This window comes from Crassostrea angulata, chromosome 7 (genome assembly GCF_025612915.1).
Source record: "Crassostrea angulata isolate pt1a10 chromosome 7, ASM2561291v2, whole genome shotgun sequence".
NCBI classification, from domain to species: domain Eukaryota; kingdom Metazoa; phylum Mollusca; class Bivalvia; order Ostreida; family Ostreidae; genus Magallana; species Magallana angulata.
The window spans coordinates 35,208,354-35,227,140 of NC_069117.1; the positions used below are offsets into that span (position 1 = coordinate 35,208,354).

An 18,787-nucleotide genomic window follows, 5' to 3' on the forward strand; every position below is an offset into this window, starting at 1 on the left:
GGGTCAAAAGTCCAAAACATTGATCACTTTTATCTGAAAAAGGAAAACATTTTGAAATGCAGTATAAAACAAAAATTCTCAAAATTATATACTTAACAACATGTAACATTAAAAATTTTGTTCAACGGCCTCAATAAGGAGATACAGTGTTGCTATCGTGAAAGTTGACAACACGTACTATCCTATCCTATATCCTGTATCCTGCATCCTATCCAGCAAATAAGCTTTATCCTATCATATCCTACCCCATACCTTCAATATAGGAATGCAAGTTAATTAAATGAAACGAAATTTAAGAATTAAATGATTTTATCAATTAATGTTGTACTCAAAATGAATACATGTAATTAAATCTTAAAACCGAATATTCTTCGAGCGGGATAACTTACTTACCTGTGCTACGGTAAAATTAAATCGTATGCGGGATGGACACATTAACGTAAACAAACAGGTAAGCGATTCGATTTTTGATTTTATTATATTTATGCATAACAAACAGATAAATAACTTATTGGGAAACTGTTTAGTCACATATTTTTATCAAATTATTTTCTTATCACATATAACTGAGCGTAATTATCATTATTCGAGCGATTCTTTCGGCGATAAATGTAAACACGATCTGGAAATAAATAATTCCTTTAGAAAGTTTACATTGTTTATATTTAAACCACTCAGAGTTATTTTTAAAGTATAAATTCTTAAGCATTTAAAGCTAGCTAACATTTATTAATTCGATCTTACAGTTATGTATATCCAACCAATGTAATGATTTTATCATGTGTTACGTAATTAGGGTTTTAAGGGGCCAAAAGTCCAAAATTTTAATCAGACAGAAAAAAAATTTGAAATGGCGTATAGAAGAAAAGATGCTCTGAATGATGTCTTTAGTAATATGCAAGTTTGAAAATTTTGTTAAACGGTCCCTAAAAAGAGATAAGGGATCGGCCCCTAAAACTTTCTTTCTCATATATCTCATGAACCGTAACAAATTACTAAACACTTATTGAACAAAAATGTGTTTAGAATCAAATGACCTTTCATTTGATAGAAGGAAAAGGGGCTGGCCCCTCAAATAAGGGGACCAAGGGGCTTTAAAGTCTTTCATCTGTAGCCCTTTTTTGAGAGATATTTTGGGAAATGTTCTAGAAGTAAATATGTTTATCTTACAGTTATGTATCCAAGCAATGTCATGATTTTATCATGTGTTACGTAATGAGGGGGTTTTAGGGGCCAAAAGTCCAAAATTTCGATCCCCCATATTTCAGAAAGGAAAAAGATTTTGAAATGCAGTACAGAGGAAAAGTTGTTCAAAATGACATACTAGATATTATGAAACTTTCAAAATTTCGTTAAACGGCTCCTAAAAGGAGATAAGGATGGCCCCTAAAACCTTCTTTCTCATTTATCTCAAGAACGGTAACAAATTCCCAAACACTTATTGAACAAAATGTGTTTAGAATTAAATGACATTTCATTTGATAGAAGGAAAAGGGGCTGGCCCCTCAAATAAGGGTACCAAAAGGCTCTAAAGTATTTCATATGTAGCCCTTTACTGAGAGATATTTTATGAAATGTTATAGAAGCAAAATAAATCGTTTATATATCCTAACAATGTAATTATTTTCTCATGTGTTTACCTTACTAGGGTTTTTAGGGGCTAGAGGTTATAAAGTTTAATCTTTTTTTATTTCGATTGGAAGAAATGCAAATATCTGAAAAAGCTACGTAAGAGAACTTATAAAAAGTGATACAGAAAAGCATTAGTACTCCACTCCTATTTCCAAATCATGTTTTGTTATCGAAAATCAAAGTCAACGATGTCATATCACCTTTTAAAAATCAAACGGAAGATCTCCTCGTTGCTTGCAACGTTATCGTGTCTAGTTTTCCTCCTTTTTAGTCCACAAGATTTCTCATAAATTTTCAGGCAATGGTGATATCGCGAAGTTTTTTTTTTCAAAATTTATTTCCCGTTGTCCGTTTCCTGTCCCGAAATGATACAGACTTGATCATCCAGACTTTGTAGGCTGATAAACCTATTGCTGAATATGTGTTTAATCTATTTGTTTTGTTCATCGTAACTTCCGGTCGTCACTTCAAATATCATTTCTTTTTTACGCATATGATTTATTTCACAAAGGATTGAAAGATAAGGATAAATGCTCACACATATCATCTATCCGATGATAAATAAACCAAAAAAATCGGTGAGATATCTCAAATATCTCAGATAGTCTTTTTTAAACATATGTTGTAACAGCGAGATCTCAGAAACTGTAAATGATCAAGACACGAAATTTAAATGGACGCTAGAAATTTGATTGAAAATGTGTTAAACGTGTTTGATTGTGTCGACCATCACTTCCTGTCCACTCCGGAAGAGTTCAAACAAATCAAGTTGTTTAAAAATTTAGCGTTCCACTTTTGACAATTTTAGATAAATTGACATGCAATAAAGTCCTATTGTCTAATGTTTAAAAAATTCTAACTTTCATTTTCATTGAACAATCCGTTTGTCAATTTCCTGTCCCGAGACAAGAAAACCTTGACTCCTCGAGATCTCAAGAACGGTAACGACTTAAACAACCAAACTTTGTTGGATGATGACCTATATATGAAAATAAGTTTACATTATTTGTTTTGTTCGGCGTAACCTCCAGTCGTCATCGGAAGCACTTAAGTATTTTTTCTTATTTTTTTTTTTTACATGGAATGAATATATGAGTGTAAAATCTTATATAGATCATCTATACATTGTTAAATAAGGAAACAAATTTTACTTCCGGTGAGATACCGGTATATCAAATATCTTAAGTAGCTTTCCTTTTCTAATTTGATATCCGTGAGATGTAAGTCACAGCAAGTGATTGAGACACAAAACTTTTACAAAAGATTATTATTTCATAATTACACATCATTCATAAAGAAAATCCATCTGAACTCGAGAAACAAGCAAGTTTTCGGGGGAAGTATTTTTTTTGGGGGGGGGTTAGACGAAAATGACAGAAACAAGCAATTTCTTTTTATTAATCTTTATCCATTATTCACATTTTTAACATTCGGTAGGGTTGTAACATATTCTATAGGTTCTGTTTGACATGTACAATTTTAAATCTTGAAAGACCGATAGACGTTTAGCTTAAAATAATGCAAATATGTAAAAAAATGTCTGAATTTTTTAAAGCCAAAAGTTGCGAGAATTTTACCTTTGAAGCCATATATCTAAAATTTGACATCACTGACCCCCTTGTTTTATTGTGTCAAAATGATACTGAATACATATCTATGCAAACTGGATTAATCATATAAAGTTCTTGATATTCAAAAGGTTTTTATTTAAAATCAAATTGCAACTGTTTTAACAATTTTCTATTTTAAGTGTAAAAGGGTCACAAAAAATTTAATGCAGCTTCTACAAATCTTTTTCATAATCCCACTATTCAGTGTGACCATTGTACATACTTAAAAACAATATTTGAAGATATAAGTTTGCTAAATTAAAAATACTGACAACAAATCCTAATCAGGCTGAAACTCAAAATAAATTGCCCATAACTCATAGGGATGGACACTGACCCCCCCCCCCGTTTCTTTTCCGCTTCGGCCTGCGTCAACACTGCGTAGAGGTTCTTTCGCTGGTTTTCAACATGGGGGGGGGGGGCTATAAGTTTTTCGAAAAGCAGCAAAACAGTGATTTGAAAAGGCAGTGAGTGAGCACGACCTTATAGCATCTTTCAGCATTGCATACATTAAATATTGCTGACCATTGATATCATATTATCGCATTCTTCTTAAGAAATACAAATACATGAAATATAATAAATTATAAATTAATATCATTATGTCTTTTAGCATTTGATGAATTAATGTTATTGTTTACATCTATACTACTATATTAAAATAATAGACTCGAATTTTTGGGCTTTAAATACCGTAAAATCGGAGGAGTACTGTCTTTTGTTTGATATATTTTTAACACCATTGGTACTTGAAGATTACCAATTTTTTTTCTCCATTAAGGTTCGCTAATTAATAGTCAACGAAAATTCCTCAAAAGATCCCGGAATTCATCTGGATTTTTCGGATCTTAATATCTTGCGCGTGCGCAATACATTCACGCTAACGGGATCTTTAGTTTATGTTCCACAATACCATATTTCCATGAATAAACTCAGAAACAATACACATTTTCATTGGAAATTTGCATTATATTCTATTCATATATATATTTATGATTTCTTATGAGAGAAATTATAAAATAACAATTATGCATATCAACTTAGTATACTTACTTTTGTTTTAGTGATGGCAAAAAAAATATTTTATTCTATAAAAAAAAAAATCACATTCTATTTCTTAAGAGAGTGAAATAGAATGTTTATCGTTAAAATGATAAATGTCCAACGGGCCTGCTTTTACGATAGAATGTGTTCCGTATATTGTGTCTGTAGCAAAGAAAATAAGTGTACGTTGGTGAAGCGTACGTTGGTGAAAAGATGTTGAATTCTTCGATTATATGGATCAAAATTTTAGATGAAAGGTATTTACAGTCTAAAAAAAGGTTTATTATGATAGATTTGACTGTTATTTTCAATGCAACTTCAATGTTCTGTTACATTACTGGTATGGGAGGCATTTTAAGAGAAGTATCTGGGTGTCTTAAGATTTTGAACAATCTTAAGATTATCATAAGTTAAGACACTATTGTGAAACAGCTATGATAAAAACTTAAGACAAATTTTGGTCTTAAGACAGATATTTGTCATAAGATAGCTTTGTGAAACGGGCCCCGGAACTTTAAACGCACGAGAAGCAGGAGGAGAAAAAAAAGTATAGGCTTTAATCTCTAATTCTTAATATACCTGTATATCATATACATGTTCAGTTACTGTATCTTTTTTACATGTATTTGGTGAGAAAAAAATAAAATTCATTATTCATTAGATAACCAGGTATTCGCAATTCAGTGGATTTTACAAGATCAACATATATCAAAAAAGGGTCAACTAACGTATACTAAATAATTTTTCAAAGGGACAAGTGCACAAGATCTTTAATCATACTATTGGTATTAAAATTACTAATATGCGACTAGGTTATCATCAAAATTTTGGAGAAGGCTAGTAATAAGTTTCGTGGTTTTCTTTTTTTATATCTGATAAAGATTTATTTAGATTATACATTTAAGTAGTAATTAAACTACATAGATTTAATTAGTAAGAATTTTCTGGGGTCCGGATCACCCAACTCCCGACCCTTCTCCAGAGGCGATTACATAAAGAACATTTACAAATAAATGCCATGTAAAAAATTGATTAATAGCATAATACGTTGAAACTGTACTGTGGCAGAGAAATTTTACTTTTCTGTCCAGGTATATGATAGCTATTAATGAACTCGTGAACCCAGTGCATCTTAAACAGTTACATAACATATATCCGCTCTAGTCGTTTTATCACAATCGCACAAGACATAATATGTAGGCCAACTCTGATTTATATATGTGAAATTCATTTCACTAAAACTTAATGTCCTTTCGCATTTTTATTAATAATATTGCATATATCAAACCACACAAAGCAATGAATTGATGAATTATATTATAACATGAATAAGAACTACTACAACATATCGCCTGCTCGTTGGTATATTTATCGCTTATTTCTGGAGAATGCTCAAAGGTAGTCTCACTTTCTACATATGTATTATGATTATAAGAGAATTTATCCAAAAAATAAATTTAATGCATTTTTGTAATTTTAACAGCTATAGTTGATTATGATCATGTTTTAGACGGATTTTAAGTGTGTTGTTTCAACAGAAATCGGCAGTATATGCACTATTTTTTAGTACGTCGACTAATACCGGTATGTATGATGGTGTATACATAGCGGTCAGCTTTAAATTCAATTACTGAGCTCTGTAAACAAAAACATGCAAGAGCATTGTTTAGGAGCTCGAGGGTTGTTAGAAAAGTTCGCGGATAAAGTGGTTTACGGAAAATTACTATGCACTTTGTAAGAAGACACGTGAACTGAAAAAGTACGCTGTGGCAACGCACTTTGAAAAAAATACGCACTTTGAAAATTTTTCAGAGTGCGTTATATTTTGGTCCAAATCAAAATTTTCAAAGCGCGTTACATGTCTATATATTTTTGGTCATAATCAACGCACTTTGAAATAATTTTTTAAAGTGCGTTATGAGTGCACACCAACATTTTTTACATCAAGACGCACTTTGAAAAAATACATTCTTAATTTTTTTTTTTAACATTTAGATGTATAGTTGTGTTTATATATGAAATATTAATTGACATTTCGTTTTCGATAAAGCTATACGGCGATCCATTCTTTCAGCAAAGGAGATAAAGCGTCAGATGGTATTGACATCGATGTTTCTCATGCGCTGATCCATACCGGATGAGCTTCCTACATAGAACATTAATCATGCCGCTGGATTCAGTTCCTCCCAGAGGCCTGATGAATTGTATGAATTTATGGAACAAATCTTTAACGGGGATTATTGCATTTGCCGCGGCCATCGAAAAGAAAAACAAAAAGATTCAATAGGGCACATATATTTCATATTTTTTCCCTTTCTTAACTTCGTGGGTTATAAAGCGATGACTGTTCAAAACTATGTAACACCACATAAAAGTATAAAAAATGAAATTTAAATTCATTTAAGGGTGGGGCCACAAAGGGTGGTCGAAGTTTAACATAGATATATATATATATATATATATATATATATATATATATATATATATATATATATATATATATATATATGTAGAGTAAATCTTAAAAAAATCTTCTTCTCAAAAACTAATTAGCCAGGAAAGCTGAAACTTGTGTGGAAGCATTCTCAGGTAGTGTAGATTCAAAATTGTGAAAATCATTATCCCTGGGGGTAAATTGGGGCCACAATGGAGGGTCGAAGTTCTACATAGGAATATTAAGAGTAAATTTTTAAAAATCTTCTTCTCAAAAACTAATCAGCCAGGAAAACTGAAACTTGTGTGACAGCATCCCCAGGAAGTGTAAATTTAAAGTTGTGAAAATCATGACCCCCGTAGGTAGGGTGGGGCCACAATGAGGGGGGGGGGTCGAAGTTTAACACAGAAATATATAGAGTAAATCTTTAAAAATATTTCTTCTGAAAAACTAATTAGCCAGGAAAGCTGAAACTTGTGTGGAAGCATCCTCATGTAGTGTAGATTGAAAATTATGAAAATCATTATCCCTGTGGGTAGGGTGGGGCCACAATGGAGGGGGGGGGGTCGAAGTTTAACACAGAAATACTTATATAGAGTAAATCTTTAAAAAAAATTTCTTCTGAAAAACTAATTAGCCAGGAAAGCTGAAACTTGTGTGGAAGCATCCTCATGTAGTGTAGATTGAAAATTATGAAAATCATTATCCCTGGGGGTAGGGTGGGGCCACAATGGAGGGTCGAAGTTTTACATAGAAATATAAAGAGTAAAACTTTAAAAATCTTCTTTTCAAAAACTAATGTGCCAGGAAAGCTGAAACTTGTTTGGAAGCATACTCAGGTAGTATAGATTCAAAGTTGTGAAAATCATGACCCCCGGGGGTAGGGTAAGGCCATAATGGGGGGTCAATGTTTTAAATAGGAATTTTAAGAGTAAATTTTTAAAAAATCTTCCTCTTAGAAACTAATCAGCAAGGAAAGCTGAAACTTGTGTGGAAGCATCCTCATGTAGTGTAGATTCAAAGTTGTGAATATCATGAATTATGAGCAGGGGCTATTTGTATTTTTTAAAAAGGTATTATTTACACACACAAAAACAAATAAGAAGAAGATACCTTATTGACATTATTTTATATCTGTGTTGAAATTTAAAGGAATTAATTTGATTTAGAATCACTGCTTTAAAAAAATTGCATGTCTATATATAAACACTAAGTCATGAGTCACATTATCTTCACAATAGGTAAATGGCAAATATCCATTCTTTGAGCCATAAAGTATTAACTCGTGAATAAAAAAAATAAACTCTCATCAGTACGTTCAGTACTTTGATTTTAAAATGTAGTCCCATTACTGTAACATTTAGGCGAGACAATTTATTATTTGCACACAGTTTAAGTTATGATACAACATTTCTCAAATTATACAGACAAATTTTAATATATTTTTTTTATGATTTTTGCTATATCCTTGTTGCCATGCGGACATTTCGGGGATAAATTTTACTACCAATTTTATCTCAAAGTTCAAAATATCGTCAATTTTTTTTCTTCAAGGGGCGTTGAAAATGTCGATTTTTAAGCACTTTGAAAAAAAAATTTTTTTCAAAGTGCGTTAAGATGGTAAAAAATTTAACGCACTTTGAAACAAAAAATCAATGTGCGTAATTTTTCAAAGTGCGTTGTGACAGTCCGCTCACAATCGAACTTGTCCGCGAACTTTTCTACATGTAACAACCCACATACTTAAAAAAGAAAAGTGAGCACTGTATCTGGCTTATAACTCGACGACTAACACTCACATTTAAATTGATAGAAATGCATTATTTAAGCATTGTAAACGATGGAAATAGAAAATTTAAAATTTGACCGTAATTGTGACCATGTCCCATTCAATGTACAGAACATTTTTTTCTACGCGATTGACACAATTTGTGAAGTATTTATTTGTAATCGACTGATAGCAATAGACTTTAATCTTGTGAATATTTATATATCTAAATATTTAGAATGCTTATTAGTCAGTAATGATATCGATTTTGTTAAATAATTAAAATAAATATATCAGTATTTTCATTTTTTTGTTCAATTTAAGAATATTTTATCTTTTAAGTTTTGATTGTTTGTTTGCAATATCAATATTATATTTATTTGAGAGAAAATTAAAAGTTCCACAATGATGTGTGTTTCAATTTCAAAAATAGTATTTCAATAAATTGAATTCATTTTGATATTACAAGTATATGAACTTGTTAATAATCCTTACTTGCAGGAATTCAACTATGGGGTATAGTAAATAATGCTGGAATCTGTTACATCGGCAATGTTGAAATAATGACTGAAGAGGACATCCAAAAAATAATGACAATCAACTATACAGGACCAGTAAACATATGTAAACATTTTCTACCCTTGCTTAGGAGAAGCCGTGGGCGACTGGTCAATGTTGCTAGCAATGCAGGTAAGCATGTGAAAAACAACAAAGATTGGTTAATCCTTAGAAATACAAAATGTACTTTTATAAAGTTCTTAACAACAAACAATCCAGACATACGAGTTGTAATTCCGCTTCTCTGACAAATTCGATATAAACCGATCGTTTGGTCCAACATGAAAATTAGATTGCTACGTCACAGCTAATTAATGTTCGAACACAAATATCCGAGGAGAAGTGCAACATGAATGGACGGTTGCTACTTGAAATTATACTTCAATCTGATCATGAAGTAATAAAGTGTTGCCAAAACGTCTCTTGATTAGGATATGGGTAACATCTGATTTGATGAATACTACATGTAGTATTCAGTCCTCGACATTGCGCAAACATTGCCCTCATACCAAGTCAATATAATGGAAATTACTGAGAAATTCCTCCTCCTTTGTATTCCTATAGGATTTAACGGTCATCATTGCATAATGCAACCCTGTTATCGCAAATCTATCATGAAAGTACACGCTACGGCAGATGCTGGAATGCGTTGAGTGATGACACTTTCTAATCAGTGTGTATTTCAATTGCGATTCGCAAAAAACATTCTGATTGGCGTATTGATATAGATCCGCCCATGTATCAAATGCATGTTCAGAACATGGTGCTAACACGTGGAAAGAAATGTCGGAGAAAGAAAAGTTATCATTAAGTTGTACTTGCAAGTTTAAAATTGAATACATGGTAATTCGAGAACAATCGGAGCGGAGTTTACGTACATGTGTGAAATGATGTTAGTGAAAAAACAAAGAAAAGGTTCTCCTAAACAGAGATGGGCGCAAATAAAATGAAGTCACAAATTGTACTTCGCTTATCGAATAATGTTTTTAACCGGGTTTTCCAACGGAAAAATCCGGTTATGAAAATGGTGAAAATGGCGGGCGGGCGGGCGGCTGCCAAAAGGGTACCCTCATTGTACGGATAACTCCTCCTACAGTTTTCAAGATAAGAAGTTGTTCTTTTGCAGATCAATTGTACATATATCAGAAGTGTGCATATTGCTAGGATTTTGATTTCCGATAATTTATGGGAAAAAATACCAGCTTTTGAACTTAAGTCCATTTTTTGGCAAAATATTGCATATAGGGTACCCTCATTGTACGGATAACTCCTCTTACAGTTTTCAACATAGGAAGTTGTTCTTTAGCAGATCAATTGTACATATATTTTAGGTGTGCATATTGCTAGGATTTTGATTTCCGATAAGTTATGGAAAAAACCCGGCTTTTGAACTTAGTCATTTTTTGGCAAAATATTGCATATAGGGTACTCCATTCCACTGGATACGGGTTGACATGGTAACAGTTCACATAAATGAAAACACGGTTTGCTGTCACATTGACAGCTTTTCACTTGTTCAGTTTATTTTGAAGAAATTCGTTAGAAACTGTTTAGTGAACAAATATATTTTACCTTACCGTTCATATTGTACTATATGTGGAAATTGCATGAGTTGAACAGACTGTTTTTTCTTAAATAAAAAAGCTTGTTGCAAAATGTTAATCCACGGGAAAATGCGGGTTTCCACGCCGTGAAATCAACTGAACGTTTTACAGCATAGGTCTTCACTTTCTTGTTTACAATAAATCTTTACTGAAAATCTTTGAAACATCGTCACCAGCTCCATAAAATGAAGAAGTCTGGTTTGTTTGTATACATGTAAAACTGTAAAATGGAGACTCGATTTGCAAGTGAATTTCACAATCCGAGGTCAATAAGGCGTTTGAGAGAAAGTCAGCGGCAAGTAAAGTGTCAACATTGTCTGATTAATATTGAAGAACATGTAATAAAATAAATGTTTCTACAGACTGAGTGAGTTACAAAAAAGGTTAATCACAGGTAAGTTCAAAATTGAACACGTTTACATGCCGTTTGTGTATGGTTGAAAACACATGCACACTCATGTGTCATTGAATCGGTTAAAGTTCAATAAAATGCAATTTATGTAATATTTATTGTTAGTATCTGTTGTGATTTCTTTGGAATAAGCTACAACAAAATAAATACTGCCGCATCTTTAATTGATGCGTTAAAAAAGATTAAATTTATCGATGAAGCATTATACTGAAAATGAAATGGAGAACCTGTTTAAACAGTCTGTTTTTGACAATTGCTTACACCATAAAAACAAGAAGCGATTATTGTGAGAACTCTTATATCTAATTAGTCAATTATTGCAGTGACTTAGTTTTTGCAGTTCTGATACAGAGTAAAACGACACATCTGGCAGTTGATGCATAAATTATCAATATCACGTTAGCAGTTAAGATTAAGCGGGTACTAAAATGGCCAATGAAAATGCATGTATTATAAACTGGAACTCGCGATGTCGTTACTCAACGCATCAGTCCATCGCTCGCAGCGTGCACACTCATGTTAGATTTGCTATTAATAAAGATTCACAGAATAGATTATGCAAATAAAGCGATGAAAGATATATGCTGCATAACAACCAGGTTTATACATGTAAAGTGATAAAATTTGGGATTCGATTTTAATTAGATGATTGTATTATGGTTTGTAAAATATGATTAACCGTCTTAGCTTTGAGAACGGGAGGGACACCAAAAGATGCACTTCAATAACCAGTACAGCGTAAACCTGATAGTGGACAAAAACACGCACGAATCAGCATTTACTTGGATTTTCTCGTTTTTAACAATTGCCGAGTTGTTTATCATCGCTGCATCGTTTATAAAATGTATAAAAATGACCTTTAAAATTTTTTTCCTATAAATTATGAGCTTAAATGATTAATAAATTATTTGTATTTTTAATACTTTCATTACCGTAAACCCTAGCCAATCGCCAAGAACATTTTAGCCCGAAATCAAATATCACACAGAAAATAGCGGGTTCATTTACAACACAACTCTTGTTTGAAGTAAATATAAATTATATCAAAATAATTTTGTTTCTGTAAAAGAATGATGCACAGAAAACGAATTATATTACATACAAGTTAATGTTTTCGCAGGTACATGTATATTCCCCGTACGATTTAATATATTCGATATACAGGTAAATATGTTACGGTAACCTTGTTCCAAAAAAATTCGATAGTTTACATATATATTTTTTTTATTTCTACTGCTAACAGATATGATTTAAATGTAATATTGGTTAATTTTGATCTAAAGAATTAAGAAATAAATAACATGATAAGATGCTGGATAGGATTTATTATTTCTTGTTCGATAGTTTCGGATACGGCGCACTGAACGACTTTTAACTAAATATATTAACTTGTTTAAGAAAAGGCACGAAACGATAAACACGATAGGATAAACAGAAAAACTGTTAAAAATTGAACGATTAACATGATAGGATTCACGCACGATATGATAGGATTAACGCACGATAGAACGTTAACAGTTTACACGAACGATACGATAGGATGTGTACTTGCACGTTTAAAACGTTCTCAAAATACAGAATTCTAGTGACGTTTTCAAAAGTCTGTTGAACTGCGCTCTAAGTTATAGAATAAAAACTTATTTCACACTTTTTTCATATCATTAGCGGTTAAAGTATACGTTTTCTCAGAAAGAAAAAAATTCCACTGATGATAATGAAAAACCATCTATTGTGTGTTTAAGACCAATCATGGTAGAGCTATTTTTCACTTTCAAAAAAGTAGGACAATGACCTTTTAAGATAATGGCCAGTGAATATTTTTTGAAAATTTAAGAAACTTTTTCAGTATGACTAAAATTTTCTTAATTGTGAAAATAATACAAATTGCTAAACTCTTTTAAAAATGAAATACAGTTTACGAATGTCAGTGACACTAAACAGACACAAAGCATTTAGTTTTCATTTACAATTTTTATGAATATTCCAGTCCTCTATTATTTTTCAAATTCCTACCCTTTTTTTATTCAATTTTACAAAAAACTGAACGATGATAATAATAAAACATGTATAGCATTAAACTAAGTATATTGACCTTACTCTGCAGGCATAACATTTATATGAGGTCAATGATCAAATTTTTGAGATATGGTGTCTTTTATCGTTTTTAAGCATTTTGCAATATTTTGATAGTGGGTGCCATTCGAACATCTAAATGAAAAAGTGAGATAAAAACAACATAAAATAAATTATGCAAAATTGTGTTGACTAACAAATAAAATCTTATCTTTGAATACTACAGTACTACCAAAATATTTCAGTGAAAAAAAAATCTGACAATTTTAGTCCGAATTTCATCTGTTTTGCTAAAAGTCCAACTTTGTTTGAGCCTAATTCCATAATATAGTAAAATAGTATATCGAATGGTTTGTCTATAATAATTCATTTCATAAATAATTTTAGAGCTTAGACCAAATTTTACCCATGACATTGAACTTAATAACAATCCGAATTTGAGAACTCACACCCTGAGTAAACAACGTCCTTAAGATTTTTGACCGCTAATGATATAAATCTAAAATTATATCATTAGCGGATGGTAAGGTTGTCCGTTAATGATAAAATCATATCATAAGTGGTCAACATCCTGACCACTTATGCAACATTATATCATTATATTTCTTTTCTATTGTTATGATTTTCTATTTATAAGCTTGTGTAAAGAATATTCACCTGGGGAGCACATCAGTTTTGTCAGAGTAAGTGGGATATTTTTTTTTAAGGTAATTCAAAAGGCACGTACAATAAACAACCGGGAATTTTTTTAACAGATGCTTGAAATTAAAGAAAAGTTCTACTAAAAAAAGTCATTGATGTCTTCATAGTTTTATCAATTTCAAGTACAACATATATAACAGGTGTAATTATTATTTTAGCTGTAACTGTTTAATTAGTTTAAACTCAACAACATATGATAAAATACGGTGTAAACTATGACAACAAAACGCAAATGCTCACTAGATAAAGCTATATTTATTGTTTTCATACCTGAGTAATAACATGACATAATTTAAAACTAAATGTCATACTTACTAACCAAACGAACTAACCGTTGAGCAATCTAGCAAATAATTAAGTTTTCTGTACCTCATCGTAAACATATCAAATCAAAGTACTGAAGTACTGACGGGGGTCAATTTTATTGATTATCATTTATTTTTAAATCAACTTATCTTGCGTGGCAATTAGTTTCGAGTCTGTATATAAATTACGCACTTTTTTATAATATGAAATTTTATTAGACTTTTCCGACAAGAATTTAGAGAAATCCCATATGAATCATGTTGTGTAATTTTTAAAGATATATTTCAAACTATGTATTAGTAATCAAAACAATTCTAAAAATTGAATGGATCTAAGCACTATTGATATCGAACTCTAGTCTCGTTCAACCAGACGCTCAGCTGTCTCCGTTAATCTCCGACAAGTAACAGAGCCTCACTGTTTGTCGGAGATTTACGGAGACAGCCGAGCGGTTGGTTGAACGAGACTATATTAAATTCTGGCGTAGAAATACATAAGACTACAAAAATAGCTAAATTGTTCGTATTATATAAAATCTGACTATTTTCAAAGTGTTTATAAATAAGTTTCCTTGAAAAATAATGCTTCAGCATACATTACATCGAATTTTTGTATTATTTTCAAGAACTAATAAGACTTGTCAGCGGTGATGATTTGTGCTTAGGTCCAAACACTGTTTCACTTTCGGTTTGCCAGAGTAAGTGCATAGGAGAGTTGATTAAAATCAACTCCCAAAAATTAAGAATTAAGGTGGAAAGACCTCTAATTGTTCGAGAACAATTCGTCTACTAGTTTATGAGTTGATATTGCTTAACGGCTGAACATGTAACTATCTAAGGTTATATATATATATATATATATATATATATATATATATATATATATATATATATATATATATATATATATATATATATATATATAATGTTATGGAAAGTGCGCTGTGTCTTCGGTTGTCAATTCCCTTTCCCCAATAATACTAGAATAGGCAATAAACAGAGTTTACAAAGAAATATAAGCACTTAATCTGACTAAAACGAAATCAGTTGAGAACGGAGACCATTCAAACTGCGTTGCCACATTGCAAGTTTTAATGAAAAAACATCTTTTCATTTTTCATAATTTGCTCAACAAAGTAATATGTTTTACTATACATGTACATGTACCTGTATTGTTTTTGCATAAGTTCTGCTTTAATGAGAACATTTACAAAAAACTGACAGACAGAGAGACAGTCAACTAGTCTGCTAATACGTCCACATCTAAATCATCGACGGCTAAAGCATCAAGACTGAGTAACTTGTTGTTCCGAGATAGAGTGAGATGTGCTTCACCAACACTGTCGAGGGGAGTCACTCACCTGGCTTTGCCTTATTCATTTAAACTTCCATGCACTAGGAAACAGTGCTATGGTACTGAGCTAAGCTCTAAAACATTGACATCAATTAAACCAGAAATATCACACGCACTCAACATGAAATACATGCATCTCATGAACCTAACTTTTTCAAAACAGCATTTGTAAAACAGACAAAATGTAATCCACAAAAAAAACCCAAGTACAACGTGATTCAAACGTGAATGCTTTTATGTAAACAAGCTTGAAGAGCATTTTGGGATGTCATTTTTACTAGGGTCTCAATGTGCTTTGCACATACAGTTCTTATCGTGCTGATATAATAATAAAAATACATTTCCCTATAAATTGTTATGTGGAAATTTGAACCCATTCCGGGCCATAGAATTGCCTGGTGGTCTATATGGAATCTATAATTTAAAATCTTTGCAATACATAGAAATATTAATGTAAATATTTGCATTTCTTGTGTAGTTGTTCTTGGGAAGAGGAGTTTTGAATCTTTTCCCTACATATTTTTGTTAACATTTGAACCCCTCCTGGGACCTCAATATTGGCCCGGATACCCCGATTGAACAATTTTAACTCAACAATATATGATGTTGGTTGCATAGTTATTTCACATTTTGTTACATTGTTGTTCTTATTCATTTTAAAAGATTGTTTTCCATAATATTTTGATGTTAAAATGTGAATCCCTCCACAATTATTTAATATTGTTAATATTAGATGAGGTCTTACAAACTTTATTGTAGGTCTGGCGCCCATTCCTTTAATGGGAGCATATTGTGCATCGAAATCAGCTCTTGTGACTATATCAGAAGTATGGCGATATGAACTAAAAATGTGGGGAATAAAAGTAGCAACAATTATACCAAGCGGCTACAAGACAGGCAAGTGCATGCAATATTATACCATACATATTCCCATTGAATGACATTAGCTGTTTTATAAGTATATAGCACTAATTAAGGTGGAAAGACCTCTAATTGTTCGAGAACAATTAGTCTACTAGTTTTTTTATCGTTTGTTAAAATATTCAAACTAATTATTGTTAGAAATTGTGTTTTTTGCAAACTTGTAAAATATAATTTTCAAATAGATTTAAGTGGGAAAAATAAAATTTCAAATTATTTTTCGTCACTTAATCAATGGGTACAGTAGTTAGGTCTTTCCACCTTTCAGGTTTTTCAAGTTTTTCTTGTTTTCTTTATGTTTCTTATTCTTTTTCTTTTTATACCCGCACTTTCTAAAGAAAGTTCGGGTATATTGTTGTTACCCTGTTCCGTCCGTCCATCTGTCACGTTCTACTTTCTCAAACTGCTCTTACATCTTATAAACCAGCAAACTGAACTCTTGGAGTTTGATTTGAGGTATCATGTTGTTTTGTAAAAAGGTTTCAAAAATTCTCTGTTAGTCTTGGGGGTCAATTAATTGGTAAAAAAAATGACGTTTTTTTCACAAAAACCTTCTTCCTCGAACTCCTCCTACATTTTCAACAGTAGACAAATCATCTTTTGAATATGTTTTAGGGTATCCTATAGATGCGCAATAAGGTTTCGGAATTTTCAATTTTGTCCTGGGGGTCATTTAATGGCTGAAAAATGACGGGGTTTTTTTTACAAAAAAAAACTGGTTTCAAAAACGTCATTTTTTTTTGTTTGGCAAATGATCTTCTAGAATATGATGGGGGGTGTCATATTGAGGTGTGATCAGGTTCCAGAAATTTTTTTTTATTAAGGGGATCAGTGGGCAACAAAAAATGACGTTTTTTTGCAAAAAAAGTATGGTTCACAGAACTCCTCTTACAACTTTTAGAGTAGTTACGTCATCTCTTAAGATATAATTGGGGCTATCCTATAGATGTGCAATAAGGTTTTTTAAAATTTTTAATTTCATCCAGGGAGTCAAATAGTAGCAGAAAATTGACGTTTTTCACTAAAAAGACAACATAGATCCAAGAGCTCGTCTTATGATTTAATGGATAGACACATCATATCTTGGGATATGATAGGGACTGTTCTATAGATGTGCAGTAAGGTTTTAAAAATTTTAATTTCATCCAGGGAGTCAAAAAGTAGCAGAAAATTGACGTTTATCACTTCAAAAAAACATAGATCCTAGATTTATGATTTAATGGATAGACACATCATATCTTGGGATATGATAGGAACTGTTCCATAGATGTGCATTACGGTTTTGAAAAATTAAATTTAACCCTGAGGCCCATTACCTACATACCTTTTGATGCCCTTTAAGGATCAAGAATATATATGGTTAAGGGGTGGGGATCTCAACCGTTTTCGAGATATTCGTGCAGTTCCTGTTCGAGGGGGTCACGACCACCCCCGGGGCCCATGACCTACATACTGTTTGATGCCCCTTGACACAAGGAACAAGAATATATATGGTTTAAGGGTGGGGATCTCAACTGTTTTGAAGATATTAAGGGACTTGCTGTTTGAGGGGGTCAGGACTACTCACAGGGCCCATGACCTAAATAACATTTGATGCCCCTTGACATCAGAAACATGGATATATATGGTTTAGGGGTCATGATTATAACAGTTTCTGAGATATATGGTAATTTCAAATTCCTGGGGGGTGGGGATGACCCTAGTCAGATCTAATAAACCCTATATATTGCTAGTAACAACCAATATATGGTTATGAAAACCCTTTATTATTATCTTTGTCCGTTTTCAAGTTATCATTTACAATAGAGTCTACGATTCTTCCTACAAGGTTCAATGTTAGACCCCACACCCTTTTGACACCCCCCCCCCCCCCGAAAAGTGGTTGTCTAACCCAAAATGAGAAAAATCAAACCAAGTGGCACAACTAGATTTGCAGGCCTATCATATCCTAGAGTTTTGTACATTTCTGTTCAGCCATCTCTGAGAAACAAGTTCAGAGCGGGAAAGAAGAAAAAGAAGAAGACGAAGAATAATAATACATGTATTAAGAACCATACAAAAACAATAAGTCTCAAAATTTCATTCGGGAGACTTAATAATAAAGATTAAATAGACATAGGATCATCAAACATCAATAATTTAAAGATAATTGACAATTTCTGGTTCTAAGGGGGTCAGGATGATCCCTTAGGGTCATGACTTACATGCCATAATAATCTGATGCGCCATGACCTAAGGAGGATAACTATCTTTGGATTAAGGTGGGGATCTCAATGGTTTTTATGATATTTGAAAATTTTAGCAAGAGAACTAAGGATTATGACCTACATACCATCTGAAATGCCTTGAACAAAGAAACAATAATATAAT

At 32.1% G+C, this 18,787-nt stretch overlaps 1 protein-coding gene across 2 annotated transcripts in view; it reads left to right on the plus strand.

The window, feature by feature from the left end:
- Window positions 1–18,787, plus strand: part of LOC128191713 (11-beta-hydroxysteroid dehydrogenase type 2-like) — a 111,885-nt gene that overhangs the window by 25,156 nt on the left and 67,942 nt on the right. For both annotated transcript variants that reach the window (XM_052863931.1, XM_052863930.1), the window contains exons 4-5: window positions 8,990–9,178; window positions 16,256–16,393. In XM_052863931.1, coding sequence (XP_052719891.1) covers window positions 8,990–9,178; window positions 16,256–16,393 — 327 coding nt within the window. The remainder of the gene's footprint in view (window positions 1–8,989; window positions 9,179–16,255; window positions 16,394–18,787) is intronic.